This window comes from Penicillium verhagenii (assembly GCF_028828195.1).
Source record: "Penicillium verhagenii strain IBT 33310 chromosome Unknown utg000012l_segment0_segment0, whole genome shotgun sequence".
Lineage (NCBI taxonomy): Eukaryota > Fungi > Ascomycota > Eurotiomycetes > Eurotiales > Aspergillaceae > Penicillium > Penicillium verhagenii.
The window spans coordinates 1,202,852-1,230,133 of record NW_026643176.1 but is presented as its reverse complement, the minus strand read 5'-3'; the positions used below and the strand labels follow the sequence as shown (position 1 = coordinate 1,230,133).

General features: G+C 43.5%; 6 protein-coding genes across 6 annotated transcripts; 2 read left to right on the top strand and 4 right to left on the bottom strand.

The window, feature by feature from the left end:
- Nucleotides 1-5,221: 5,221 nt before the first annotated feature.
- On the top strand, nucleotides 5,222-5,698 carry N7466_011114 (uncharacterized protein; the record flags this gene model as incomplete). The annotated part of the gene is made up of 1 exon (XM_057170503.1): nucleotides 5,222-5,698. One exon carries the CDS (start codon nucleotides 5,222-5,224, stop codon nucleotides 5,696-5,698), a length of 477 nt encoding a protein of 158 aa, XP_057016235.1.
- Nucleotides 5,699-6,107: 409 nt separating this feature from the next.
- On the bottom strand, nucleotides 6,108-6,538 carry N7466_011113 (uncharacterized protein; the record flags this gene model as incomplete). Its single annotated transcript, XM_057170502.1, has 2 exons — nucleotides 6,108-6,233; nucleotides 6,290-6,538. 2 exons carry the CDS (start codon nucleotides 6,536-6,538, stop codon nucleotides 6,108-6,110), a joined length of 375 nt encoding a protein of 124 aa, XP_057016234.1.
- A 2,881-nt stretch (nucleotides 6,539-9,419) lies between these two features.
- On the top strand, nucleotides 9,420-10,765 carry N7466_011112 (uncharacterized protein; the record flags this gene model as incomplete). The annotated part of the gene is made up of 4 exons (XM_057170501.1): nucleotides 9,420-9,888; nucleotides 9,939-10,259; nucleotides 10,310-10,629; nucleotides 10,760-10,765. The coding sequence occupies 4 exons, from the start codon at nucleotides 9,420-9,422 to the stop codon at nucleotides 10,763-10,765; spliced, it is 1,116 nt and encodes a 371-aa protein (XP_057016233.1).
- A 7,234-nt stretch (nucleotides 10,766-17,999) lies between these two features.
- N7466_011111 (uncharacterized protein) lies at nucleotides 18,000-19,108 on the bottom strand (the record flags this gene model as incomplete). Its single annotated transcript, XM_057170500.1, has 3 exons — nucleotides 18,000-18,022; nucleotides 18,115-18,198; nucleotides 18,367-19,108. 3 exons carry the CDS (start codon nucleotides 19,106-19,108, stop codon nucleotides 18,000-18,002), a joined length of 849 nt encoding a protein of 282 aa, XP_057016232.1.
- A 1,885-nt stretch (nucleotides 19,109-20,993) lies between these two features.
- On the bottom strand, nucleotides 20,994-22,329 carry N7466_011110 (uncharacterized protein; the record flags this gene model as incomplete). The annotated part of the gene is made up of 3 exons (XM_057170499.1): nucleotides 20,994-21,965; nucleotides 22,067-22,276; nucleotides 22,309-22,329. The coding sequence occupies 3 exons, from the start codon at nucleotides 22,327-22,329 to the stop codon at nucleotides 20,994-20,996; spliced, it is 1,203 nt and encodes a 400-aa protein (XP_057016231.1).
- A 3,199-nt stretch (nucleotides 22,330-25,528) lies between these two features.
- N7466_011109 (uncharacterized protein) lies at nucleotides 25,529-26,063 on the bottom strand (the record flags this gene model as incomplete). The annotated part of the gene is made up of 2 exons (XM_057170498.1): nucleotides 25,529-25,837; nucleotides 25,938-26,063. 2 exons carry the CDS (start codon nucleotides 26,061-26,063, stop codon nucleotides 25,529-25,531), a joined length of 435 nt encoding a protein of 144 aa, XP_057016230.1.
- Nucleotides 26,064-27,282: the final 1,219 nt, after the last annotated feature.

Below are 27,282 nucleotides of genomic sequence, written 5' to 3'. Positions count from 1 at the left end.
ACACTCCTATACATCTCTGATTTGACCCCTAGCAGTTGTTCTTGGGTAGTAGTCTCTGCATTGTCCACTGCTGAATCGATTCGTGCACTTAGATGGCATAGCATAGCGCTCCCCTCGTTATTATGTACATCGCAGTAGAGGAAACATTTCTCGGAACTATCCCATAAAGCCTCGCAGTCACCAATTTCCTACGCCAGAATTAGGAAAAACTTTCTCCAATTCATGTATTATGAAGCCACCTGAAGGAAATTTCGTGAGTTGATGCTTAGCCAGTATTTCTAATGCATTGACAATCCTTTTCAAAATTTGCTGACATATTTTGAACAAAGAAAGTTGGATCCAGCGCAGCTCCATCAGACATCCCAGCAGAGGACACTATGCCCCTACTTCTGTAGATTGGCGATAGCCCATATCGTGGGTACATATACAATCGTAGTCTGCAAAGACCGGTGGCAGTCTCATGATCGTAACTGGAAATATGTTCTCGTATTTGTCGACGTATCTGTGATAGATTTCCGAGAATCGACTCTTGTCGAGGAAGATAGAAAATATTCCGGTCCACCACATCCCCTGTTACCAGACTGACCCTACATAGTTGGAATTCCACCCAAACCAGTTCGCCCAAGAAAGGGAAAGCAGAAATGTACAGGAAGATGTCATCTCCGTAGGTTTGAGGGGCTAATGGATCTGGCCCGAGCCAATAAAAGCCGTGATTGCTTTCAGGTATTGAATAGAAGATATACTCGATTTCAGAGAGATGATTCGAATGGATTAACATGGAACGCTCTGTTGAGAGGATTTCGCGGGTGGTAGGGCTAGGAGGAATTGTCGGAGCATCAGAAAATTCATCCCATAGCGATGCTAGATCAAGATCCAGACCACTATCTGAGCGAGTCAAGTTGCAAAGAGACTGGCTAATCTCGACTTGGGGGTCAAATAAAGTCAATTCTGCTGCGTCGGCCATTTTTCAAAGAGGTTTTAGGGCTCGAAAAAATACAATCTTTATTCACAAAATTGACGTTAGCCATATATTGAGCCAGAGAATTACTTATATATTAAATATGTAATGAGGTCAAGCTTGAGCTTGGCCACTCTTTTCCCCTCTTTCTTGAAGCACCTTAAATCCGCTGTTCATTCGAAATGCCCAAATTAGAAAGAGAAAAATTGTGTTGATGCCTTTTTGTTGTTCCACAGGGCTAGTTGATCAAAAATTCGACATTAAAAACGCGACAATGAACCAGAGGAGCCTGATTAACATTCTAGTTGCAAAATTTTGGACACCCGCTGAAGCGATTAAATGGCCTAAGGAAGCATAGGTGTGTGGACTATGTACTTTTGGAATGCACTATCCAACAATTCGATCTCTCGTGAGGGAAACATTGCACAGGTACTGGGTGCATAGAATACATCCGAAAAACTGAGCGTAGTAAAATGAGCGGGATTGTTAGGTGGATTGAATTGATAGCCCTGAGCTGCGAGCCCGCAAAGAACAAGCCATGAAATAGAATTTTGAAATTCAATGCATACGCTCTTATAAGGCTTCTTTACTCTGTTTCATTTGGACTCTCAGGTCCTATTTCGCATGAATCTCTATTTTTCACAGTTAAGCAGATTTAGAATCTGACCTTATATTGAGTTAAAGCACGCTAGATGATCTCTTTATTTGGAGCAGCAGCCAGTGAACATATTTTTTTTCCGTGGCATCAAATAGAAAGTTCCATAATTCTATTACGGGCATCTTCAATGTGACTATCATATGCCAATTCAGAAGATTTGTAAGAAGCTCAAGTCACACTTAGCAAAATGAATTGTTTTCATAATGTTTGTCTATAAGAATTTCACTGAGTGCATCATAAGATTAGCTACAAAGCTTGTGCCGAATCATCCAATATCAAACTCATGAAAATTATTCAATAATATTTTTTGTTTGCGACAGGTTTTCCCGACCTAAAATGAAACACATGGATGGGGAATTCTAACGATGAAGGAGATAATCAAGCCCCAAAATGTTGAAATTTTAGCAAAATAACGAAAAGCAATGCGCACTTGCATACCATATGGTAAACAGGATATCACTCTTTCAAAAAGTCATCCCACCTTGGAAAGACAACGTCTTAGTGCTCATTTCAACTTGAAAAGGTGGTGGTGTAATGGCTAATCGAAATATAATCTTTAGCTTCAAAAAAGCTAGCGTAATTAACACAGGCTTCGCTTGTTGCTTTTTCCTTCTTTGAGATAAGCGAACATCAAAGAGACTTTACCACAAGAAAATACATACTATTATACAACGTACAATCAGATCAGCGCCAAATACTGTGACACCTCCAAAAAAGCTATAAGAAGGTATAGATGAATGGTTCACATTGTTACACTCAAGAACGCGTACGGTTCAAAGATTGTGGGACCATGCATTGGTTAACAGGCGTAAAAGCTTGGCTGTTTGCTAGGTAAGTACTGACGTCTATGTATGTAGTAAAAATCTGCTAACTATGGCTCTTTAACAGGTGCAACTTCGAAGCATGCGGAGCCGAAAAAAAGGACGAGAAAGAAAACCTTCTTATGGCAATGAATACAGAAGAAGCTTCTTGGAAGAAGTACAGGGTGGCACCCCTACGATGCGAGCGATGCCATGGCACCCGATCATCCTGGTATCAGGAAAGTCATTTACGCGATCCCGAAAACCACCCCGCCGTTGGCGTTTGTTCGAGAAGAAAAACGGGATGCGTCGCACACAAGAGAAAAGTTGCAACACTCCAAGATAACCATCAACATATATGCCAGGTTTATGAGCTTTCTGCAGCTTGAGAATGAAATAACCTCGAATCAAAATTTACCTAATCAACACGTGTAGGACATTTAGATTATGTATGACCTTTTACCCCACACTCAGAACACGTAACCAGACAGACAAAACCCGCCTTGGTAGAATAGTTACACCGGTTGGGCAAATGATGCGTCAGCATTTTTATCCGGGGGCCACTAAGCTAAGGCAAGCTTTTGACTTTCATACACACCAGTGGTTTACATAGCCTAACGACATTTGTCAACTTGCTAAACGGAGGTTTATTGAATTGTGAGCACCCTGAATGATGGATGTAGAACAGCAATCGATCCACCTGTAGGAAATCTTTTTCCTAATAAGCACACTATGTTACGCTACTGCAACCTAGTTCCACCAGAAGAAGACAGGGATCGATTTGTCAGGCTAGACCATAGAATTCATGATATTCTACGTCATCAAATGAGCTCAGTGTGAGCCCCTTGGAATGCTGTGTAAAATGGCCTTTGAGTAGACCACAGCACTATGCACTAGAACCAGGTGCATAGCATATAGGCTAGGTTTCCAGCCATCAACCACCCCCATTCTTTCCAGTGGCCTAATGAGATTGTGTATGATACCAGCAATACTGCAAGCAATGAAACGACAAAAGTGAAGAGCCAAAGGCGACGCAGGGGACGCGGGTTCGGTAATGGCGTGGATTGCAGGGACCAATGATAACAAAACCAGAGAAGCAAAATGGTAAGGAAACCTTTCCTTGGCCACCGACGCTGTGCAATCCAATGCCACAAAGTCGACAAGATATCCAACAGACGCTATCACCAAAGCACATATATATCCCATTTGAAGCGACGACTGAGAAAGAAATTGGAGAACAACAAAATGAATAGTGGTCGTGCTCATAAAGATCAATGCTCCAGCATATTCAAGTCTTTGCCATCTGGTTACGTCATCGTACTGCAATGCAGCAATGATCCGATATGTAAGGCTCGCGAGGCTCCAGAATATTACTCCCCCGCATATTAGAATCACAGAAAAGGAGCTGAGGATGGCTTCGGGTGACGATGGAAAGTGGAAGATGAAAAAATGGATCAAGAATAGAAGGAAATACGAGATGCCGAAAAGGTTGATGATAGAGACTATTCCACAATCGCGTAGAAGTTCTTTCTGAAGAACAGTCATTGCGAGCAAATTTTTGTCTTACAGAAACAAAAGACGCAGATATACTCTCTCTTATATAGAATAATGACCCGACCCGGAGAAATTGGAACTTTTTATGTGGCGAAATCAAAACAACTATAATGCAGTCTTCTATTAATACATCAATTAATGGGTAAAAGCTTTGTAGAGACGTGCTTCATGAATCTTTTCCCGGCGAAATAAAAGGCAAAACAACGGCATCATGGAAAAGGTCGATTTTGGGGCAATAAATTCAGCCCACCCAATGAAGACAATTTTCGCCCATGTGAACTCAGTGTTTATTAAATTGGAGCAAATCATCAAATGATTCTCGACAGCTAGGTTCGATGAAATGATCAACTTAATGAGTACCTTTGCATCGGACTACCTGATCTGTGACAATCAATGATGACCAATATCATGAAATGCTTGCATTGCTAAAAAAAAAAAAAAAAACCATGTAAAACAGCTGGTGATCTCATCTGGGAGGGATTGGCCTCTGCGGGCATACCCGAGACCATGTGCAAGATTTTTTGAAAGATAAAGCCATCCACGTTTATCTAATAAATTGATGACATTTTGAACATATCAATGCTAGACAAGTGTGAGCGGTCAGCTCAAAATTTAGCTGCCTGACAAGAGCGTTTTTGGAGCCGCCCTGATAAAGGCAGGTATGGCCTGTTCTTGATACATATTACATGAAGAAGATCGAGTACTATTACCGTTTATGGATAAACATTTTTATTTGATCTTGAGGGTCCTCGCAAATCTGCGTCCCAATACAAAGGCAGACAAGTCACAGTCCAAAGGCGAAAATGGACCGGAATCAATATTTTAGCTACACACTTACTCTCGAAATTGGTTTCACCAGTATTATTCTTTTTCGTGCAGCATAAGCATAGCATAATCGTAGCATAAGCGTAGCTTCTGTGGTGGTTGTAATATTATAATGGGTAGTTAATTTGAAATTTTGCCGATTGTCTTATGTAATATTTGATTTAGTAGCGAGGTCCCGAAAGTCGCCTGTAAACCCCGCTAGAGCCCCACAGCTTCACCGGACCGAACCAGATCCCGATCACTTGCTCAACCATCGCTGTAAGAGCTTTGGTTTCATAGACAAGTTCTTGTCAGCGTCAACCCTCTTCAGCTGGCTCAGAATTGCTTGTATTGCAAATGCTCCCCAGGTCTTGATGGATCTGCGTGCTATCTAGACTATGGATCTACCAAGCCTTTGTACACACTCCAAAAAAATCCATCGAAGAGATGCAGCATCTCCATTTGACACTTTGCGTATGGCAGATCATATTTCGCAACTTGAAGCATGACTTTGAAACACGTAATACTGTCACCCGCTCAAGCACCGCATTCCTATCGCCTAAACAGCCACTTCCAGAAGCAGCGTCAGCATCCACTCTACCAGAGAAAGAAGTCACCGAACGGTTCTCCATGACACTTGAAGAGAGGAAGCAGGAACCTCAACAGACCTACTCTCCCGAATCCTCTCAAACTCTGCAACCTCTCCTCTCAGCATCCGTTGCTACCTCCGGACAAGACCAACGACCTACGTCACCTCGGTTCTTCAACGCCCTATCATATTTACCGCAGCTACCTCCCAGGATCTATCAATCTGCCCTTTCCCCCAAATGCCCATTCACAATCAAGGACCTTTCCCGCCGTTTCTATCGTAAAATTTCGCCATTGAGACGCGACATGAGAAACAGTAAACGCTCGGTCAATTGAACTCGGAACAAGAAGAACGTGACTGCCACAACTTCCCTAAGTAGTTTTTTAATCCAGCTTTGCCGGCAACCTCGCAAGTTTTTGCCGAGATGCAGCCAGCTGCGGAAATTCTTTGCCTGCCCTGGATAGGAACTCATTCATGTCGTGCCATGAGGGCAGCCAAGCATGTCGAACGGCGAAAGGCCTTAAGAGGTGAGGCTCAAAGTTCACCGTTCAACAATTTTGGAGCAGGCTCAGCGATCAGTCATCATGGTTTTACAAATTCGTTTTATCCTGCATATCGCTTTTTTGCGAGGGGTCAAGTTGAATAAAATCCATCCATTCATTCATCCGTCTGTATTGATAAGCTACTGTTTTCGGAGTCCTATTGAGAAACACTTCACACTTTCATGTATTGTTTTTCCAAACTTTATTCGCCATCACACAGTGGATCCTGGATTTCCCAGGAGTACCATAGAACTAGATAGCAAGTGCCTTGATCTTGGCGAAAAGTTCGTTTTAAAACAGTTTTCGTCGGAATTTTCACGCCAATCCTCTAACGGGAGACATCAATATGGTAGAATGAATTTAATAGCAACGTTTCGTGCTTACTGTACGTCTGCTCTCATCAACATCTTTGTTCATTGTCTCATCCCATAAAGGATCATGATCGGAGGAACCGTCGGAATAGTAGCGGAGTTCATCCGTTTCGGAAGCAAGAAATGCCCGATCCTCACTAGTCTCTGATGAAACATACTCTGACTCACTCTCGGAAACAGCAATGTCTAGCGAATCCGAAGTGCTTGACAACGAACTTTGGCTGTGACATGTGTTTGCATATGGCTGGCGCTTGACAGACATTTTGTCCTTTCGACTATGAAGTACAAAGTTCGACCAATTGGAGGGAAATTTCATGCTTATATAGGCACCCGAACATTGTCACGAGGGCTTGCTTTGCGCGATCTCAAAGTCTTTTCCTAATTTGCCGATCCGTCAAAATACAGTCCTCAAGTTGATTGAATGCGTGGCGAGCAATTACGCCCGCTAAATTTCATCTGTCGGTCCAATATGAGCACCACAACGCAACACTTTGTTAATCTTGCGGTTTGGCTACATACATATTTACGCGCATTGTATTTTTCTGTTGCTGCTGTTCAATTATTTCCAAATCCACGACGTAGTTCCTCTGACTTCCCGAGTCATGAAAATACAGTTTGATGATCATGATGATGATTTTATTTACCCTGACCCCTCGCCTTTAAGAGCGACATGTATACAGGATGTATCGGAATCAATTTCGCCACCCTTTCACAAACACTCTTCTTAAACCCTCTTTCTGAGATACGATACACTTATTACGGTTGATCCTCCCCTGAACCCTTTCTTGGCAGTATAATAGTACGGTCATGAATACAATAACAGCTTGAGAATACAGTGACCGGACAACAAGTCCTCATTTCCCACCGCCTTAATCATCTGTTTGCAAACCTGCATGTAAGGGCTGTATTATTGTAACCTTTCTGGAATCTGATACCATCTCCTTTGGATTAAAGGCGGTACATAAACGGTGATGACAAAGGTATTGGATACAGAGTATATTACAAAAGACCCCCACTTCGCCCGGTCAGGTGAATGAAGCCCCACTACAATATCTGGATAGAATAACCCCGATAGGCTAGGGCAAAGCGTGCTTTGAAATGTTTGACAATCAATAATTGGTGAAACTCAGTCACAGAGGCACCAATCAACCAAAAATGGATGACACCCCAAGGCCTACTGAAATTAAGAACAGTCGACTATTCTTTCGCTTATAATAGAATCGTATACTTTACGTTCTTGACTAAGTAGAAATTTAAGCTGGCTGGAATGCTCCATAAATTAAAATTTTGTACCTCGCGGGTTGATGAATACTTCGAATGCCCGATAGAACTTCCGCGACCATCAATGACTCGCCAGAAATTCGAGATACTGCCATAGTTCACTGTAACGGGCGGGGGCAGAAAATTTCGGAGGTTCTGGAACGGACAAAACATAGGTAGAATTGCTTAGATAGTCGAGGGGTGTTTTATGGACTGTAGATTGTGGATCATTCATCTTTCACAATCAGATTAACGTCATTTGTTTTGTTTAGAATCACTTACGATATACTCCTCAGTTGGGAATGGTATTTCCGGGTGCGAGCGGTAGGTGTATTTTCTCCCGTTGGGCATCTCCATTAACAACCACGTTCGAATGGAGTAGAGGAGCCAAAATTCATTGTGACGCTTTATTATATTATTACGGCGCTTTCGCAGCTGATCCTGTTTTGGACGACTCATAGATGTGGCCATATTAGTGGAGTTCTTAGGATTCGCAGATTTACCCGAGCATGAATGTCAATGATAGAAGTTTCTTTAGGGTTTAAATGAGGAAATACAGGGGATATAAAGCTAGTGATGGACATTTGAGGAGCTAAACTAGTCATTTACCTTCTGATTTTACGCTCGGTGAAGTTTTGTTTCATTTTTTGAATATAGTTGCTGTCATGCCATGAGTTCAGACCGCTTTCAAAGCAATGATGCTCTATTATTACTCGAACTTATTCAACTCTCCCGGCCTGAGAATCAGAAATAGCTGGTGAGAAAGCTCATCTAATTTAATTCAGAGAAACTTGCGTTGAAATATCATTTTTTTCTGATCTGATGAGAAATCAATGATATGTAATTTGATCACTTCGATCAACTTTGGGATCCAAGCTCACGCCAAAAAAAAGCTTGTCAATCTCCATAAAAGAGGAGACTTAATCGCAACAAAGTCTAATATATACTGTCATACCTTGGCAAGTGACTAGTCCGCATATTTGCCAAGGGGCTCTTATGACATTATTAGGATACATCCACATTCATGTGTACAAAGCGTCTTGACATGTTGTGATCGGACGTCAAAGAATAGACATAAGCAGCAGAAGACTCTCTGAAAATATTGGTGCTCGTTTTACCTCATCATCATGCAGTACTCTATCAAGAGTCTTCAAGGGTTAAGTGCCCGTACATCTTCAGTGCGTGTCTCTTCTAGCGCAGTAAAAAATGGGGCAGGCATACTCACAGTGTCAGGATCCAAGTGATACTTCAAATTCTTTGTACAGCCTACTCAGCACTTTGGTTCCATCTTTGCTTTCATTCATGGGTATGATAATCTTGTTCGTCGTAACACGCCGCACGTGTCGTTATATATATGTGCCAAGGACATACATTGATCAGCTGTTTCCATGGCAACGCTCCCCCGCCCCCCCGCAGGATCATGGAGCTGGTTGACTTCAATGTATCAGCTTCCTGATACCTATGTTCTGCAACATCATTCTGTAGATGCCTACCTGCTCCTCCGGTTCCTCAAATTGTCCACCTTGATCATGTTTACTGGCGCGTGTATCACCTGGCCTTTGCTGCTTCCTATCAATGCAACGGGAGGTAGTGACGGTCGGCATTTGGACATGCTCAACATCTCAAATATTGATGAAAATAGCTATGCACGCTTTTACGCGCACTGCTTTATCGCATGTATATTTATAGGTGAGAATGTTCTTCCCCACAAGAATATATGCACACAAGAATTGACTATATGCTTTGCAGGATTTATCTTCGTCGTAATCACCCGTGAATTTATTTTTTGCATCAATTTACGCCAAACCTACCTTACGTCACCCGCCTATACCAATCGGATCTCATCTCGTACGGTAATCTTTACGAATGTACCCAAATCCCTCATGAATGAGAGCGATCTGTGTTGTTTTCTTGGTCAAGAGAAGATCAAGAACGTCTGGTTCGCGCGCGATATTACTGACCTAGAAGAAAAAGTGAAAAATCGCAAAGAGATAGCCCTGCAGCTAGAAGCAGCGGAAACTAAGCTTATTCGGATGGCAAATAAAGCACAAAATAAGACGTCCAAGAAGGAAGGCCTTCGGTTGCCCGCTCATCATGATACTGCCAGCTTCGCTAACAATGCGTCTGTTGCCGCGCATTGGGTCCCAGCCAAGAACCGCCCCGCGCATCGCCTCAGTTTTTTAATTGGAAAAAAAGTTGATACCATTGACTGGGCCACATCTGAGATTTCTCGTCTGAATATGGAGATCGAAAAGCTCAACGCTCAGCACAACTGCAATGGGACTCAGCTTCTTTCCGTTGCTTTCGTCGAATTTTATCGACAGGCCGATGCGCAGGTCGCATACCAGACACGTGAGCTTCAGAATACCCCGGGAAAATACACAATCTTAATTTGCGTACAGTATTACATCACAGTCCCGAGCGTATGGCTCCTCGCTATATTAACCTCGATCCTTCCCAGATAGTCTGGGCCAATTTTCGCCTCACGTGGTGGGAACGTACTCTACGATCCTGGACCATGACTACGGTTGTCTGCATTCTGATTATATTTTGGGCCATTCCGACATCTTTTGTGGGCTCTATCTCAAATCTAGACTCATTGATGGATGAAATTCCATACTTAAGATTAATCGTCCCAGAATGGACCCGAGGCACGATTAGCAGTCTCTTGCCAAGTCTCTTGCTCTCTGCTCTCATGGCGCTGGTGCCTAGATTCTTCCGATGTAAGCAGAGACTCAGGCTTTTTTTCCGTTGCTGACCAGAAATCTTGTAGCTTTAGCCAAGTGGAGCGGTGTGCTCAGCCTATCCTCCGTGGAGCTTTTAACTCAAAATTTCTACTTCGCCTTTCAGATTGTCCAGGTCTTTCTAGTAGTCATTCTGGCTTCGACTGCCACTGATATAGTCGCCGCTATATTGAAAGACCCTTCGTCGGTGGCTAAAATGCTCGCTCGGAAGATTCCAAGAACCTCTAACTTTTATATGTCATACATTATCTTGCATGGCCTATCCTTCAGCGCTAGCGCTCTTCTTCAGAGTACCAAACTAGTATTCGACAGGGTGCTGGCCAAGACTTTGGATGATACCCCTCGCAAAGTGTATTTTCGTTGTTCAGGATTACCCGATCTCCAGTGGGGCTCTCTGTATCCGACTTTTACGTTGCTGACTGTAATTGGTAAGTCACATTTCATCTTACTAACGTCACAATTAATCTCACAATCACCAGGAATAATCTATTCCTGCATTGCGCCACTAACCCTGGGGTTTGCTGCTATTGGTCTATACCTGTTCTACTTTGCTTATCGTTACAACATGCTCTATGTATTCAATGCAAGTATTGACACCCAAGGAAAGAGCTATATGTGCGCCCTGCAACATCTCACGGCCGGTTGCTACCTGCTTATGTTTTGCCTAATTGGAATATTTGCCCTCGCATCCACTACTAACCAGGTCGCTGTAGGGCCCTTGGTTCTCATGATTCTCTACATGGTCTTGATTATCTTATATCATATATCGATGACTAAAGCCATGGAGCCCCTTCTTGATTACCTACCAAAGAGCATTGTTACAAAACATGAAACCTCTTTCAAAGAGTGGAATGAGTCAATGAATAGTAAACCTGGTGAAATCAAGCCTAGTCAGCATCGCAGCAACACGTTAGAAAAGGGCTTATTTGTCAAAAACTCTCCCCTCTTGTCGATGAATACCTTTCTGAAGGCCATATTCGCACCGTGGCTGAATCAAGATCAGTACAAAGATCATCGAGCTCTTAGAAATTTTTTTGCTCATCCACTTGATGAAACCGAGTATAACACAAATTGGGAGGACGGTATCTGTAGCCACCCTCTTTTCAACCCTCAACCTCCGCTGCTTTGGATTCCTCGTGATTCAGCCGGAGTCAGTAGTCAAGAAATTGCGCAATTGCTCCCTATCATTCCCATAACAGATGAGAATGCTATTTTGGATGATAATTGTGACATAAAAGTTTTTGGCCGGCCAGCGCCGCGCATGTGATGCTGTGATGATGAAAGATACATACTCATTTCCTGGTGAACTGCCCATCACTCAAGGAAATAAGGGGTAAGTTAAGAGTGGAGGCTGTGAGTCCATTGTGCTCCAAAGCAGGTGAGAGAGGCACACTAGACAACCTGTACGGGGCTGAGACGGCGGAAAGACAGACAACCTGGTTTTCGCTGAGACGTCACAGGAACAGCTTGACAGCATTAACGGTGATCAGGCCCCGAAAACGGTCAAGGGCCTCTAAATTTCCTTGCAGACTGTGGCTTACTCTCAGTGCATGTGTACCGGTTGTATTCAGTTGTGGTAGCCTGTTTATCGCCTCCCCAGTTTGATCCCAGATCAAGTGTAGCAGTATTTGTCCAGTAGCTAGGCAAGATGCAGGCATAAAGTTTGACTAGATATAGCGGTATCTTCCCAGAGACAGTTTCTTTGAAATCACGCCTTTACCTCGATTCGGAGTTTCTTCTTCAGCGAGTGGTCGCTCACCTTTCTTTCTATTTATTTTCTTTCTTGAAGTCTCTTCTGAAACAGGCTAATCCTAATTCGTACTAGCATAGTACGACACATGAAGTGTGGTTGTAACATTAGATACGCTGTCGCTGGGGTTGTAACTTTCTTGACATTTGAATACGTGTGTTGAAAGTTTTTTTCGATGTTGTTTATCATGAGTACACTTCCTTCCACTAGAGCCAACGTGATGTGCTATGGGGTATCTATACGTTTGTCATTGGTGACGGCAATTATAAAGCAATTCGTCTTGTTTGAAGAAGTTTGAGGATTAGGGTAAGATGGCGGATTGTTTTGCTTCTGGATTGGATCACCTGAGAGCGGGGTAGATTGGAATTATCGAAACATGGTCGAGGATGCTATATCGGACCTGGAAGAACAATTAAAGAACCCAGTCATCGGATATCTAGTCCAAGAGACGTCCAGAATACAAGGCACGGCTGCACGGGAAAAAAGATCCATCGAACGCTGTCTTGAAATCTGCAACCGAGCTTTAGAGTTCACCATGACAAGCAAACCCCAGGTCCATACGAAGGAATCTACTGTCATTTCTTCTATTGAAGACATACTTCCTGAAGAGCGGCGGCACTTTGAGATATTCTGGGATGGCATTCTGCAATCACAGCCACATCAACAGTCTAGTCAATATTAAACCCATTGAATCGCCTTTCAGGTCCTGTTGCTTGCGGCCATTGATCGACACAATGATGCATGCCTCACGTGACCCGTTCTTATTCGTCCTCGATGACCCTTTGCAGTCTCCTCCTTGAGGGCCAATATTAAGCGCTTTGAATCAGGGCTAACGCTTGGTCCGTATCCTGTGACGTCGACCGGTGACTCACTTTGAATTTCCACTGGATGGAAACCCAATTATGCGTGCTAGGTTGTTGGTACTGGTTGGGTAAAGAGCAAGGGCTCGGCACTGTCCTGGGGGCAACCCGGTGAGGGTCTGAATAGATGTTGTGAGGTACTGTGGGTTCATAAAATCCTGACGAAGAGGCGTATTGGGCACCCTGATCCGAGATATCGGCGTCTTAGGCTTGAGGTCCATCGCTGTTAGATAGGAGTGGTTAAATATCGTCCTCAATCTCCTAGTCCAGTCAAAATTCAGCACATGTTGCTCATTCGGGATTCAATAAGAAGTGGAGCGCGGAGAATCCAGCAAATCGTAGTGCAGATAGATTGGTCAAAAATTTTTATCCCACTAGTATTGTCTCTACGTATGTACGTATGTATTCGCTCGTCCACGGTTTCGGTGGAGTGAACGTGGTTGACCAAGGACAAGTGACAGGTGGCCTTAACTGCCAACCATTTTGTTTGGTTTGTTTGCAGGTCGGTATCTCTAAGTTTTAGACAGGGCATAGCTCATACACTTAATACGATAACGTAATCGGTAAGCTCGCGGCCAGTGTAAGCATGCAGCCAGCCCCAAAACACATAGTAAAGTAGATCCTATATCTGAACCACAAAACATCAAATCTAGTTCAAGTCTATAGTATGAGCTATTAGCCATATTTGCAGTGATAGCCCGAACTTTGGACCCCTTAAACGAAATGTTCGTTGCGTTTACCAACAATACATTGTAATTTTCATCAAATGCTTTAAAATTGATATAACTGAACTGCCACAGCTCGGGGTACTCTAAAACTGGCTAGGTTCATCTGGAGACAGATATTCGATAACATACTGCTATATAAATTTGTTCTGACTTATTGTGGTTGAGAAATGAAGGTGTAATTTATCATTCTTACTAGGTGTTTTGGGGCTGGCCGCATGCTTACACTGGCCGCGAGCTTACCGATTACGTTAGCTATTTTCGGGCCATTATTAATTACCGTACTGAAAGATACTGCCAAGAATGTGGGTCAGGGTAGACTAATTATAAAAGGAATGGCGTCATGCAAAGTAGAGTTTGAGAAGAGAATAAAGAGGTGAAACTGATTTCGAGCGCGTCTGTACCTACCTCAAGGCTCGTTACTCCAAGCATGGACGATAACATAGCATCTGTCCAATAAGTGACGAAGATCGGAAACCTTAGCGTTATCTGTACCTCTTGGATGAATGTCCACGATCTCAATATATTCGAAGTGTAATTAATGCTTTCCCCTTGAATGTACAGTATGAAGGAGCCTACTATGCTCCGGCCCTCCAGCAAGAATAAGGAAACTAAGCTGTCGACTTTTTATTGATGCCCGTTGAATAGATATTAGTGCCTGGCAGTGGGGCCCGAGAAAATAAAAGCCGTCTTTAGGGAGGAAGCTGATTTCGCTATCGACTGTAGCAGTTCTCCACTATGGCTAAACATATCATTGATCCCAGGTATCCAGAATGTATTGATCTTAGTAAGAAAATAGCCATCATGAAAGGGCACACTTTAACTTCATGCATTGCTTGATAAGTGATTAATTGAGAATGTATTCCATACTACCACACTCCAAATTACATTGATGTCGATGCCCAGCTTGTTTGCGATTAGACTTGAATCTCCCTCCCAATCATGTGGTTAATTCCATTGCAAGTTTGGAGATACCCGCAAATATTCATCTAGAAAGCAGGCTGTTTTGTGTGGGTGCTCGGCAGTGACAAAGAAGTCATCAACGTAAACACAGACAACGCAGTCGGACACGTCAAATCCATCAAGTCCATCAAGTCCATCAAATCCATCAAATCCATCAAATCCACCAAATCCATCAAATCAGTCAAATCCACCAAATCCATCAAATCCATCAAACCCTTTCAATCAATAAAATTAGCCATACATACCTGCCATTCGTGTAAGTGACTCTGTTTTAACTCTGGGCCCAGCTAAGACCAGCAAAATTCTGCGGAAGCATGCCGGAAAATCAAATTCCAGTCTTCAAGTACTGCAATTTTATCTTGGCTGATGTATTTGAATGCCATCCTGCTCAGGCGGGGTCCATCACCCAGGGGTGGGGTGTATCCAACAGCGAAGGCTACTCGTCGTAGGGTACTGCATGGAAGAATCCCGGAATCGATATGGGATCGGTTATTTGTGTGATCAAACTTTGGCCTTAATCCAAAATTGATGTGACATTTTCCTCAATGCGTCTTAGGATCAACTTGAAATATGCGACACTCCTACAAAAATTGAAAGCCAATTATATCCTTATATTTCTCAATGTTACATGGACTTTGAATTCCATCTTCTATACGACTTCACCCAATTGTTCCCAATTTTTCATTTTCGTACCGAAGAGGGCATATTCCCAGAAGTGACTTACCAATCATACAGACTTCATGACCATGCTTGGGTGATACTGTACCAACTAATAGGAGCACCAACTAACAAACTAGTCAATATACATGTACTGTATCGTAATATCTTCATATAAACAGCCGGTTTTCTTACGGTCTTGAGGGCGCGTAGGCCTATATATAGCTAGGTGATAGCCATCACGTTGAAGGATAACGGGTACATGCTTTGGCTGAGCAATAAACTGCTAAGGATAGAACTCTCTACCCCTAGTTTCTTTAATAGACCGTAGACATTTCAAGATATAGGAACTAAGTATTCGAGAAAAATAACAATCAAAAATGCATAAATGGCGGTTCAGGTTGGCGTTTATAAGTAGTTTATAAGTAGTCAGCTGAACACACAGTGCGAAAGGGCACATTGTTCGGAAGGAGTTGGCTGGAACGTGGGAAATGCGCAACTGCATCGGTTTTTAGGCCTCTTTTACTCGAAGTCAGACAAGAAATTTATCCAGGTTCTTTGTTCATCTTTTTTCAATAAATTGCACTAAATTTGAGTAAGCGTGCGTCCGTGGGGCCATTTCAGTCTTAGTCTTAAGGAATGTTGTAGAACAGAAGATCCTGCCCAAATGGGACTTATATCACATCTCCGCTTCCTATTATCCAATCCGACGTCTCTTATTACAAAGAGGAGGCTCCAAAAACTGCACCAGCCTTCTTGTTTCATGAATGCAGAAACATGACCTCCGTGGTGGCCACGAAGCTACGGAGTGGTCAGTACGACCAAAGCAATTCAACGCCTGCTGATCGGCAAGAAATTGCCGAGCAGACTTAGGAAAACCACCGATCTTCTGTTGGAAAGAAGAATTGAAAGCCTCGATCGTAAAAAATTCTTCTAGGCTGGTCACGGTAAAGGTTACTGTCTTTCGATAGAAGCCGCACTCACTGCATCCGTCATCCTCATCGATAATTCCTAAGCGATCGCCACCTGCAATCCGGAACTGGCCTCCGGGAAATTCTGTTCGTACTCTATCAATCACCGTTTTTGACTGTTGACTTCTGCAAAGAATTGAACCATTGCAGTAATACATCCCCTGCCTTAGAACGGGTCTTTCGTCGAGTTCAAAGAAGAAAAACCCTGTTACCAGGATGGCGCGGACTAGAGTATCAGGAACGTCGAAATCCGACTCAGCTAGCTTCATTAACTTGCTTACGTCGTCTAGCCGGGGTAGAGCGTCGGGAATTTTGTGGTCTAAGCGATAGATATCGGCTCTCATGTGATCAGGTACATAGTTCAGGGCTTCGAAATAGCCCTGTTCGCCATCCATGGATGGAGATGCCATAGCTGCTCGTATCAAGCGAGGCAGGGCACTGTCCCTCAAACCCTTTCCGCATGGATTATCCTCCGAGACCAAATTGACATTATCCGTCGATCCGGTGCCAACTGAAACAAGAAGATCGTGCCTCTCAGCCTCGGGCCAAATCACTACAGACTCTTTAAGAGCAATGGATAAAGGATTGTTTGCCCTTACACCTCCGTCTTGCAAAGAGCCGAATCCAGGGAGTGATTTTGTTTTGAAAAACCTGTCTTATAATCAGTCTAAGTGATCAAACAGAAGGCTTAATTTCTTACCATGGAGCTGCAACGCTGCACCGCGCGCTAAAGTAAGATGTTAGCTTATACAGGTGGAAATAACTGAGGCGTACCGTGTCTATTGAGAGTCGATCGGTGAGAAGTAATTGAAATAGGACTCACGCCTCCCATAAAAAGGGATTCTGATCTAAAGCTTGGGGGATAAGGAATTGATAGGCTGATTTGGTACTCCGCATACCAACGCCACGATAATTGGCTAAGACACATGCTTTACCATCTGATATTCGACTTGTGATAACAGCCACTCGACTGCTTGTACACGAAGTGGTTTTAAAGTCAAAAAGTCGATGATCGGACCCCAAAGCGCTCTTAAGAATATTTTCAAGATTTTCCTCATCATACTGCCCGTCCGACAGGAATCCTATTAAATACCTTACCCAAGAATTTTGTTTTAGGAGTGAGATCACTGCTGTCGGACTGGAGGTGACAAATATCTGACGAGCAAATTCAGGAAACTTTTGGAAACTGTCTTCCGCAGAGGACTTGTTGAAAACAAAGTCCATGGCATTTAAAGCACCTGGATAAATGAATTAGAAGGCATGGATTCGACCTCTTGTCTGTGCTTCTTACCTACCAACACTTGTTCCCGTGAATAAATCTATTACTTGAGGTAGCAAAATCCCGCAACCGATCTTCTTCTCCAAGCAGCGGAGAAGACCCAGTTGTATAATTCCACGAATTCCACCACCATCTAAAGTCAAGATTACTGGTCCTTTTGTAGGAGGAAGTTGACGGATGGTCAGTTCAAACTGTTGGTCGCATAAGGGGCAATTTTCGATATCAAACTCGTATTCTGCGAATTTGCTAGGCTTCCCGAATATTACGGCACAGGTATCGCAAATTGCATGATGACACGGCATCATATGTTCGGGATATTTGCACAGACAAAAGAAGCACGATGTGGTTGAGTATAAGCCTCCATATAACTTGAAATTTTTCAAAAGGATTGATCTTCTGATCGTCGCTGGTGAGTTCTTTGGGCCCACACTATCGCAAAGATCTGTGAAATATGTCAAGATAGATTGATTGTAGCTGACTGGAAGCAATTTTGACGTTGTCTTCCAAGCATTCGCTAATCGCTCTTCGTAAAGTTGTCTAAAAACGTGTTCAGGATTGAACACTTGAACAGACATGAGTTAGCATTTGATATGGATGTTTGTGAAGAGCATGGGCCAAATTTCACATACGGTGCATATCAGGCGGGTAGGCGTTCATTAAAAATGCAGATGCGATGAAAGCAGAGATATCCTCATTCTCGTAGTCGCAATTGTCTGCTTCGGTTAAGAAATTAGATATATGAAGTGGGGAAATTAGGTGCAGCTGAAGGCATTCTCGTGCAATTGCAAGGCAGTCTAGGGCAGAATTCTCGAACATTCCGATCCCCAGCTGCAGGGAATGATTCCAAAAAGCACATAAGTGTTTTGCGGAAAATAGCAAACCATTTTCGAACCGTTTAGACTGTGCTAAGCTAAGATGACTCAGAAGGAGACGACGTAGTGGCTCAAAGGCCGCCTTTGGAGACAGCATATGTCGCTCACGCAAATCCAAAAGAGTGATATTGAGTGTCATTTGTTCTCCTGACCAAAGAATCAATTCTTTCAGCGCTTCATCATGACCGTCTAACCTTTTCTCCAAAACAATGATTACTTGCAAGAAGTTGGGAATAATCTGCGTGCCAACTTTGACGTTGCGGCGAGGCCTCTCCAGAAGCTGGCGTACTTTCATTATATCTCCAGCTTTATTTAGAAGAAAGCACAACGTATGGGTCCATGGCAAAACAAAATTGGACAAAATGTGCTGTTTAATATCCTTCGTAGATGATAAATTGCTCTGAATGGGATAATGCTGGAGCTTTTCAGTTGGCCATTGACAGAAACCCTTTTCGGCTAACGTAGAGTCCCCCAAAAAGCTGCTCTCCGCAAATAGGACTGGATGCTTATAATTGGCTGTTTCTGTACTGAGATGCAGCTTAATGAAGCTAGCAGGTCCTTTGCGAGTAATATTATTGTACGGAAACAAAGCCCGGAGTGCTTTAGCGCGAGACGAATTGCCGACAAAATATACAAGCGAAGGATATTGACTCTTTGGGTGTCCCATGCTATCCACAAGGCTTTCTAACCGCCCTGTATCAGCTAAGGTCCAGCCAGTGGCCTCTACGGCTAGATCCAACCAAGCAGCCATTTTAATGTGATGAGTTAGCAGCAGAGATCTTCCAGGCGAGAATTTCTATCTTAAATACTGTAAAATCTTGGAATATATACTTTTCGAACTCAGACAATATACTTCTTTTTGTGATTGCCTCCCAATATCCACCAGTATAACCTTCCGAGGCAGCTCAAGGACGCGGGCTAGTGATCTATGCTGGAACCTCAAAAAAAATTGAGCAAGCAGCACCTCAAAATTAAGGTGTCGTTCATTCAGAATAATCCATGGCCTATATTGAAATTTGACACCTTTTCATCTCCTCATGATGTTCTCATTCATTGTCGGGACCTGATTCTCATAGAAAATTAATGATTGAACTTCAGCCACTTCCAACGGAAAATGATGCATCCTTCAATAATCCCCCCTTTAGTCGACATTAAAAAGTGACTGGAATCCTTCCGCAACTAACATCCCTCTGTTCAATCCCAGAATAAGCAGATTTCAAATGAAGATTCGTATATCATATGCATAAAATATCAGTCATTGTTTTGATGTACAACGACGTCGACTTTCTCCCTATAAGTTTGTCTGGAAACAAATGCAAGCATGGGAGCTCCCTTGAGCCCAGTAGCCTTCTGAAACCAAAGAGCTAGTGACTGACTAAGCTAGATATAATTGTCATTGAGACACCTGCAATGGTCTTGCAAAACACTGAGAGGCGTGTTTCTACCGAGTCTTTTTCAAGCGTCTATAGCAGGTCTCCCGAAACTCCAAAGCTCTTAGCTACGAAAAGGTCATCCGCCACATATGCAAAAAGTCATGATCTTCCAGAAATCAACTCATTGGATCACCAAATTGCCTTAGCCCGCGGTTCTACCATGGCCCTGGAGACTACACGCGTTCGATTACAGTGCTCTAAAGTGGGAGACAGCCGGTCATTACAGGAGCTGAAAATAGAAAAACTTCGCCAATATGAGCAACAAGAAAATGAGAATCTGTTCTATCGGTCTTGTCGAGAAATACTACATGAGCTTTTTGCATCCACAACCGAGGTGTTAGAAAAGTTGACCTCAGAGAACCCTTTTGAACCCGAGGTCCTATATTTTGATACAATGAGAATTCAAGAAGCAGCAAGGATATTACGTGAGGCTCTAGAAAATTCGCGCACTCGGGAGGCACAGGTCGAGCAAGAGTGGAAACGGCAGTGGAATTCGTCTCGAATATGGAAGCCAGCCGCGCGTTGGATTTAATTACCAAGTGCAGACACGGTTGAAGTATGCCTTGCCTTTTTTTCTCTCTTTATATAGTCGTTGAACTATTGCAAGATATGAATCTAAGGCATATTCCTGTTAGCCTGATACGCAGTATTTGTGCAATAGAGTTGGACCTGTATATATAATGCTAGGTCAATACCCACTGGACTCCACAAAAATACAGCCCGTATTTACATGATTGAACATAGCTTAGTATTGGGTTAAGGAAAGAACCGAGTAAAGTAAGCACGCTAAGCTGATTTTGAGCGCGTCTGTACCCAACAATACTCTTCCTCTCCATTCGGATTGATTTACATAGCTTAACGATCGATCACCATTTCTGTCTAGTGCTCAATAGCATGCTTGAAGATACAAAGACATGGTTTTGACTACCGCTTGTGCGCTAAGCACTTCTTCAATCCAAACGGGTTTACTCCCGTAATAAGACCTATCATGATGCTAGGTTTTGCATCAGTAGACCTTCTCGAAAACAGCCTGTTGTATTCTGATGATGCACGTTTGGCCTTGACCCTAGTTTATCTATAGCGGTGCACTAACCTCGTCAAATGACTCGTTTGATCATGACCGGAACTATTGTCTTCAAATTGCCTTTCAAAACCCATTTTCTGAAATTGTTCCCACAGCTAATACTATAGATGGTGAGTGGCTCACATAGACTGAATATCTGGAGAACTCGAAGTTGATAGACTTGAGATATCACCCTCCAAATTTATGGTGGTATCGTCATATACCGGTCCCATGACACCGCTGATTTGTCTATCGGTATCTTCGGGGATGAGATAAGAAAAGAAAGCCAGAAAGACGCACCGACGTACAAAGCACGCACTGACCCTCTGCTCTGACCAATCATTTCTCAATGCCTCTCTTGATAGAGCAAAAATATCAGCGTCAATGGAGTCGGTAAACGGATTACCGCATCGTCGCTCAATATCAACATCACCTTCAGCCTCAGGAGGAAAGTCATAGGGCGGTGGGCTGGAAAGCTCAATCTCAGTAGATACATAGTTTTCCCGAAATGGAACGTTAAATTCATGGCGCGAGGCTAGTGCAAGAAAGTGGTGCAAAAGTGATAATGAATCTCTATCTCGCCATTCATTCAAGCCTAACTCTATGGCACGTGTCTTGTCTTTATGCTTTCGTGGAACACGGCGATGGTGGTCTCTCTTATTTGTCATTTCAAAGGCATATTGAAGGCTGAACCTCCAGAGGTCACATAGGCTTCCATCAACGATCATTTTATCCCAGTATGTTCTTGACAAGAAAGCAGGGGGATATCCTGTATATTGGCTTCTCAGGGTCTGGTCGATTGTGCCTTCTCCTTTTGGTGGTGTCAAACACAATTGTCTCAAGACTGTTCGGCCAACATCGAGAAATAGAACATCCTGGAAAAAAGTCTCAAGGGTGGGGATCAAAAAGTCTATCTCTTTCAACCTTTCCCAAGCTGCTTTACGATGATGTTCATCCATGAAGCAGAACAATTTATGCTTGTCCCATTCCTCCTGCATATCTGCCAGATCCTGGGGGGAGACCTTCGGGGCTCGTGACTTGATAAACTTGACCGTTGATGAGTCAATCTTCGACAAGAGATCAACATTTCCATCAACAAGTCTAAGAAATGTCTTTCTTATATGTTTGAGATAACAGATCAGCGGCTAAATATGCAATATTCAGCAATGTTCAGATCAGACAAGAGAGCGAATAAATTCCTGAATATATTTACTTCGTCGCATTTCATCGCTTTCAGTTTATGGAGAACACCAATATTCATACCTGCCCAGATCCCGGTTATTGGCAAGAGACAATCGAACCCATCTTGGAGACTCTCTGGAAGAGTCCGCAGATAATCTCTTTTACGACTGCCAGGCTCGGCCTCCAAAACGGCCCACCAATAATCTTCTGCCACCTTGTTGGGAACCCCAGTCAAAACCCCCTGATAAAAACGAATATTGCGATAAATCTTACCATCCGATGGCCGATGCTCATTCAGAAAGTTTTCTTGAAGCGTACGTTGAAGTTCAGTCCGAAGAGAGACATCGCTATCTGTACCGTAGGCTGGTCAAATCCATTGTTTTAATTTACGAAGTGGGATTCATCAACTGACCATCATCACTTGTGACATAGATATCTATCACCCACCATGGTTCATGAGCGCCAAGTCGCCTGAACCTTTTCTGGGCCGCAATTATGAGACTGCAATTATCCATTGCGTGGAAAGAATAGTCTTGGCTCGTCCCTAATTGCGGAAGATTCAAATCTGGGACCAAGGATGGCTCTTCCTGGAAGACTTTCGAGCGCCAATCCGATCTCTCCACTATAACAGGTACACGGAATTGTTTACCCAAGCGAAGGCAGCCTTGAATCTCATGAATCCGGGAAATGCGCGTCACATTTTCTCCGTCGTCTGTTAAATGCCAACAGTCTTGTCCTGTCGAAAGGTCAGACAGGCGTACTACTGCTGGTCCCTTGAAGCACTGATCCTTATAGTCTGAGATATTCCGTTCATGTCGTTCGATCACCGCTTGATGTGAGGATTCTGATCGACGTCTTCTGATCTCTCGTGTTCTCAACCTGCGTGGCATGATTATTCAGGCTAATCCTTCCTAACTAATGCTTTTCTAAATTATCGCAAGGAAAAATAGAGGAGGCTTTATATTTATTATCATGGGTGGTATCGATCTTGCTAATCCAATGAATTCTGTTTCAATGAATTGATCTGCAACGATTTTGTCTCTGAATTTTTGAAGAAAAGTGATAAAATTTCTTATCTGCTAATCATAAATTATGTTGTAAATTGAAGGGAGTGCCATTTGGATAGTTCAAATCAAATAATATAGGCTTAAAACTATGACATCGTGTGCATTCAATGTAAGCTCAATTTCTATTCATTTGATTAATCAGTTTGACAGCTTCATTATCATGAGCACTTGATCAACATGATCGCCGGTCTTTGCCGGCTTCATGTGCTTCCTTCTTGTTCTAGATAGCAGGCTGCGTCTCTCTTGTTCCTCTCTCTCTCTCTCTCTAGACAGACACAATACAATATCCATATTCATTACACTGCTTGTTCTTCTCTTCTTTCCATGACAGGTCCGGCGAATGACCTGAGCGTGGGTTGAAATCTTGAGCTTGGAATCAGTCCTTCCTAGATTCGGTAGGTAACGCGTCATGTACCGAGCTTCTTCGATAGCAATTCAGCCTATCATGAAACCGAACCTTCTCTTCTGACGTCCGAGAAATCCCAGAAAAGTAAAAGATGGTTGCGGATGGAATTTTCATTAATCAAAAAGATATCCCTTGCACCGTCCAAGAGTCAGCAACCCACTTCACCGCTTCAAACACTGATTTTGAGTTACTTGCTAACACAACAGTAGACTTTCTATCAATTCGATCTACAGCGACCTGAGCGTCATCTGTGGCGAATTCGTCCTGCACGCACATAAAGCTGTTCTTTGCCCCGCCTCGAGATACATAACTCGGATCTGTGAAGACGGCAATTGGGTAACAATCCATACATTTCCCATCATGGTGATTTTCTGCTTTAACTATCCCCATCCGAAATTGACAATAACATTGCCTCTAGATTCATCTGGTGAGCTTCAAATGGACTCGAGAGATTCAGTCCTCGTTCAGAGCGAATTCAAATTTGTTTATACAGGGAGATATACCGGTGGCCTGGACGATTATCTTGGTGGGCTCACAGACGAAGCGTCATCATATCACACACGGATATTTACGAGGCCAAATTTTTGGAAATGGAAAATTCGACACGCAAGCCTTGAAACTACTCCTCAGCTCACTCGTCGCTAAACTCAACCGCTTCTCTTTAAACAGAGTCATTGATGAGGTACAGTATATTCCCCCAGGTCCGATGGGGTTAACTTGGCTGAGGCCAAGGGCGTTGCTTGATCTCATAGTTGATGAACTAATCAATCTTTCCAATTGGAATTGGGGGTGGATCAGTATTGCCCAGAGTTTGGAAGCGAAATTTGCCTTGCCCTCGTATCCCGGGGATTGCTTGTCTCTTTGCGAACTGACGAGACCTGCCAATAAAGATTTTAATGGAGCTCCCTGACACAATCAGTGCCGTATGTGACATGGAGCTCATTCTGCAATCACAACGTCCCCTGGCGGGGGGCAAATCCCTGCCACGGAGTTCTGAGCATGATGGCGGTCTTGGCCACACTAATATAGGCTGCTTCATGATAATTTGATCAACCAGCGTTTACCTTCCTTCGTTGAGTAGAGTACGAAAGCCGATCAAGGTCTAGCCCAGTTCCTGTTTCTCAGACACTGAATAAGCCCGAATCCTAGTCATAAACAGCTACAGTACTAGTACTTTAAATTGGCATAAATTATACGTCAACGGTATTACATCTAACAATGGCTGCGAACTCTCGTTTGAGGGTGACATCATTGTCTCCTACCTTATTCTTGTCTGTGCTTTATGCTTTATGTTTCCACTAGTGGATTACCCAGGGGTGGAAGGTGATCATGAAGAAACACGACCCTCTGCCGGATACTGATAATAGTTCATAGGCAACATTTGTTGTCTCTAGTCCATGAGATGTGTTTGGCATATAGGAAGCAAAAGATATTACAACACTAAGTGCCGATTAATGAATCGTTAGGAAATTTAGCTATGTTTGCAGCTATCATAGTATTATTAGTACCACCAATTCAAGCTATAGGTAGTACAAGTAATCAAGTGGCAGTACCAACAAATCCATACTTCCTTGACTAATTGATCAGTTACTTGGTTCCTGCTGTCAAAACAAGGTAGCAGTAACCCACCGCTAATCATTAAGAGAGCACATCCCTTGCTTGATGTGCGCATTCTTGCCCGGAGCTGCGGCTCCGACGTTGTGGCCGCCGAATGTTGGCGCATGGGATTAAGGGGTATCTTGAATCCTGGCCGGAAGATAAATTAACACAGATCAATAACTCAAGGCTTGCTGAGGAGCCTGAATACTCTTTCATTCACTGTTTACACGATACTTGTCTGGTGATTCCAACGCTTGGTGACGCAGATCAATTGAGACCAACAATAGTTCGGTCACTGTTCTTAGCCAAATGAGTATAGGTTCATCGATGTTAGCAGATTTAGTAGTATAGACTATCGAGACGGAATACAAGGCAAACTGAATCTTGATATCTTTGTGATTTCTTCCTACGCATACGAGAATTATTTCGACTTAGGACAGCCATCCCAACCTTCGAGCAGTGCTCTTACTCCCTTCCGAAAACTCCCAAATCCTTGTTCGGAATGGGCCAGCAGGGCTTGTTGACTCGCAAACTGACGATCTGAAATCTGCATTTGTTGACACAAGTGAAGGTTCGCCGCGCGGAGCATGTCGTTTTCCTTCTTCAGGTGGTGAAATTCAGCCTGTTTCATACTATATGACTCCCAGAGTGTTGAATAGAGTCGCAGAATATCCGCAGCTGGGGGATTCTCAGGCTCATCCTGATCATGCCGCACCACCTCTTGGATGGGCTGTCGAAAAGGGTCGAGTTGGGGTGGACTATTGCAGGGCGAATGCGGGACCTATCATGACAGGTTAATACCGAAGAGTCGTCTTCCAGGCCTCACTTACCGGCCAATGCTCCGGATCTTGGTCCATGGGAACGGAGAACGGATCCCCGTTCTCGGAGGGTTGGTAGAATGATCCAAACTCGGACCCATCAGCCGAGGACGGTTGAACGTGATTGGGGGTGGCCATTGCTGTTGGAAAGGGTGAGAAGGAAGGCGTATTGGGTGCTTCAAATGTGTTCGCAGGAGGGCTTTATACCATTACTCGATTCACCAGAATCAGTCAGCAAACTATAGAAATGCGATTGAACATGAGGCACCATATCTGCCGCAGAAATATCTTGCTCACGTGTTGCATTGTGCAGGCTAGGATCGTTGCGACTTTGCAAGCTTTAGTTGAAGGGCCTCAAAGCGTGTTGTGAAGGTATTTGATCATCTTATAGCGCGGGATTTTCATCTTTTGTCCTCAAACCGGGGGGGAGAGGGTTGAAATTGGTTTGCCCGCAAATTTCAACACGAGCACATGATTGATTTGTTGAACTCCCAGAAACCCAGCCACCGAGCGATGTGGGATAAATGATGCTTCCATTTGGGCTTCAGCTCATACCGAAGCACTGACTACGGCCAATTTGAAGGTAAATGTGATGTTCTGGCACTGTTGCTACGGATCACGACTCTGCTCCACCTTCAATGGATGTTGTCGGTGGTATTCTCCCAGTTCAGCCCTTGATCCACATGGGAAAGTAAGGTGTCCTATCTTGAACACTTGATTTGTTATCTATTGACAGAAAACATGAGGCTCTATGTACCATTTTGCAGTTCTATGGGTAGCTTGGTGACAACTCCGGTTGCAGCTTTATTCATCATCCGTACAGTGATATTCGAAATCACCTGTACCTCTGACCTCTCTTTCTTTGTTTCCCGAAGCCCCACTTCGAGTGCACTAGTCCGTACTAAGATATCTTTCCGCCGTCTTGCAGGACGACACTTATCCTGCCGAGGTGAGCCGGGATTCTGCCTTTTTTTCCCGTCTTCTTGGACTGATTAAAAGCCCACCACATTTCTCCCATTGGAACAAGGTGCTCTGTTTTTCTTTCCTCGCATGAGCCTGAATTCGAGGTTTTGCACAGGACAATGAATCCAAAACGAAAAGACCAGTTTCAATCTACACACACGGCTACGGTGAATCTGGTCAGTCAATGATTGATCAACTTTGGCAAATTTTGCACAACCACAAACCGGCAACAACTTTATCATTTGATTCCGAGCAGAAATACATTCTTATCACTGGCTTACCAGATATGGACGACTCGGGATACGTCAGAATAATTTCTCAAGTAAAATCTGACTTGTGGAATTTGGTCTTCAAGGAAAAAACCGGTCAGGGAATCTTAATCATCAAGCTCGTC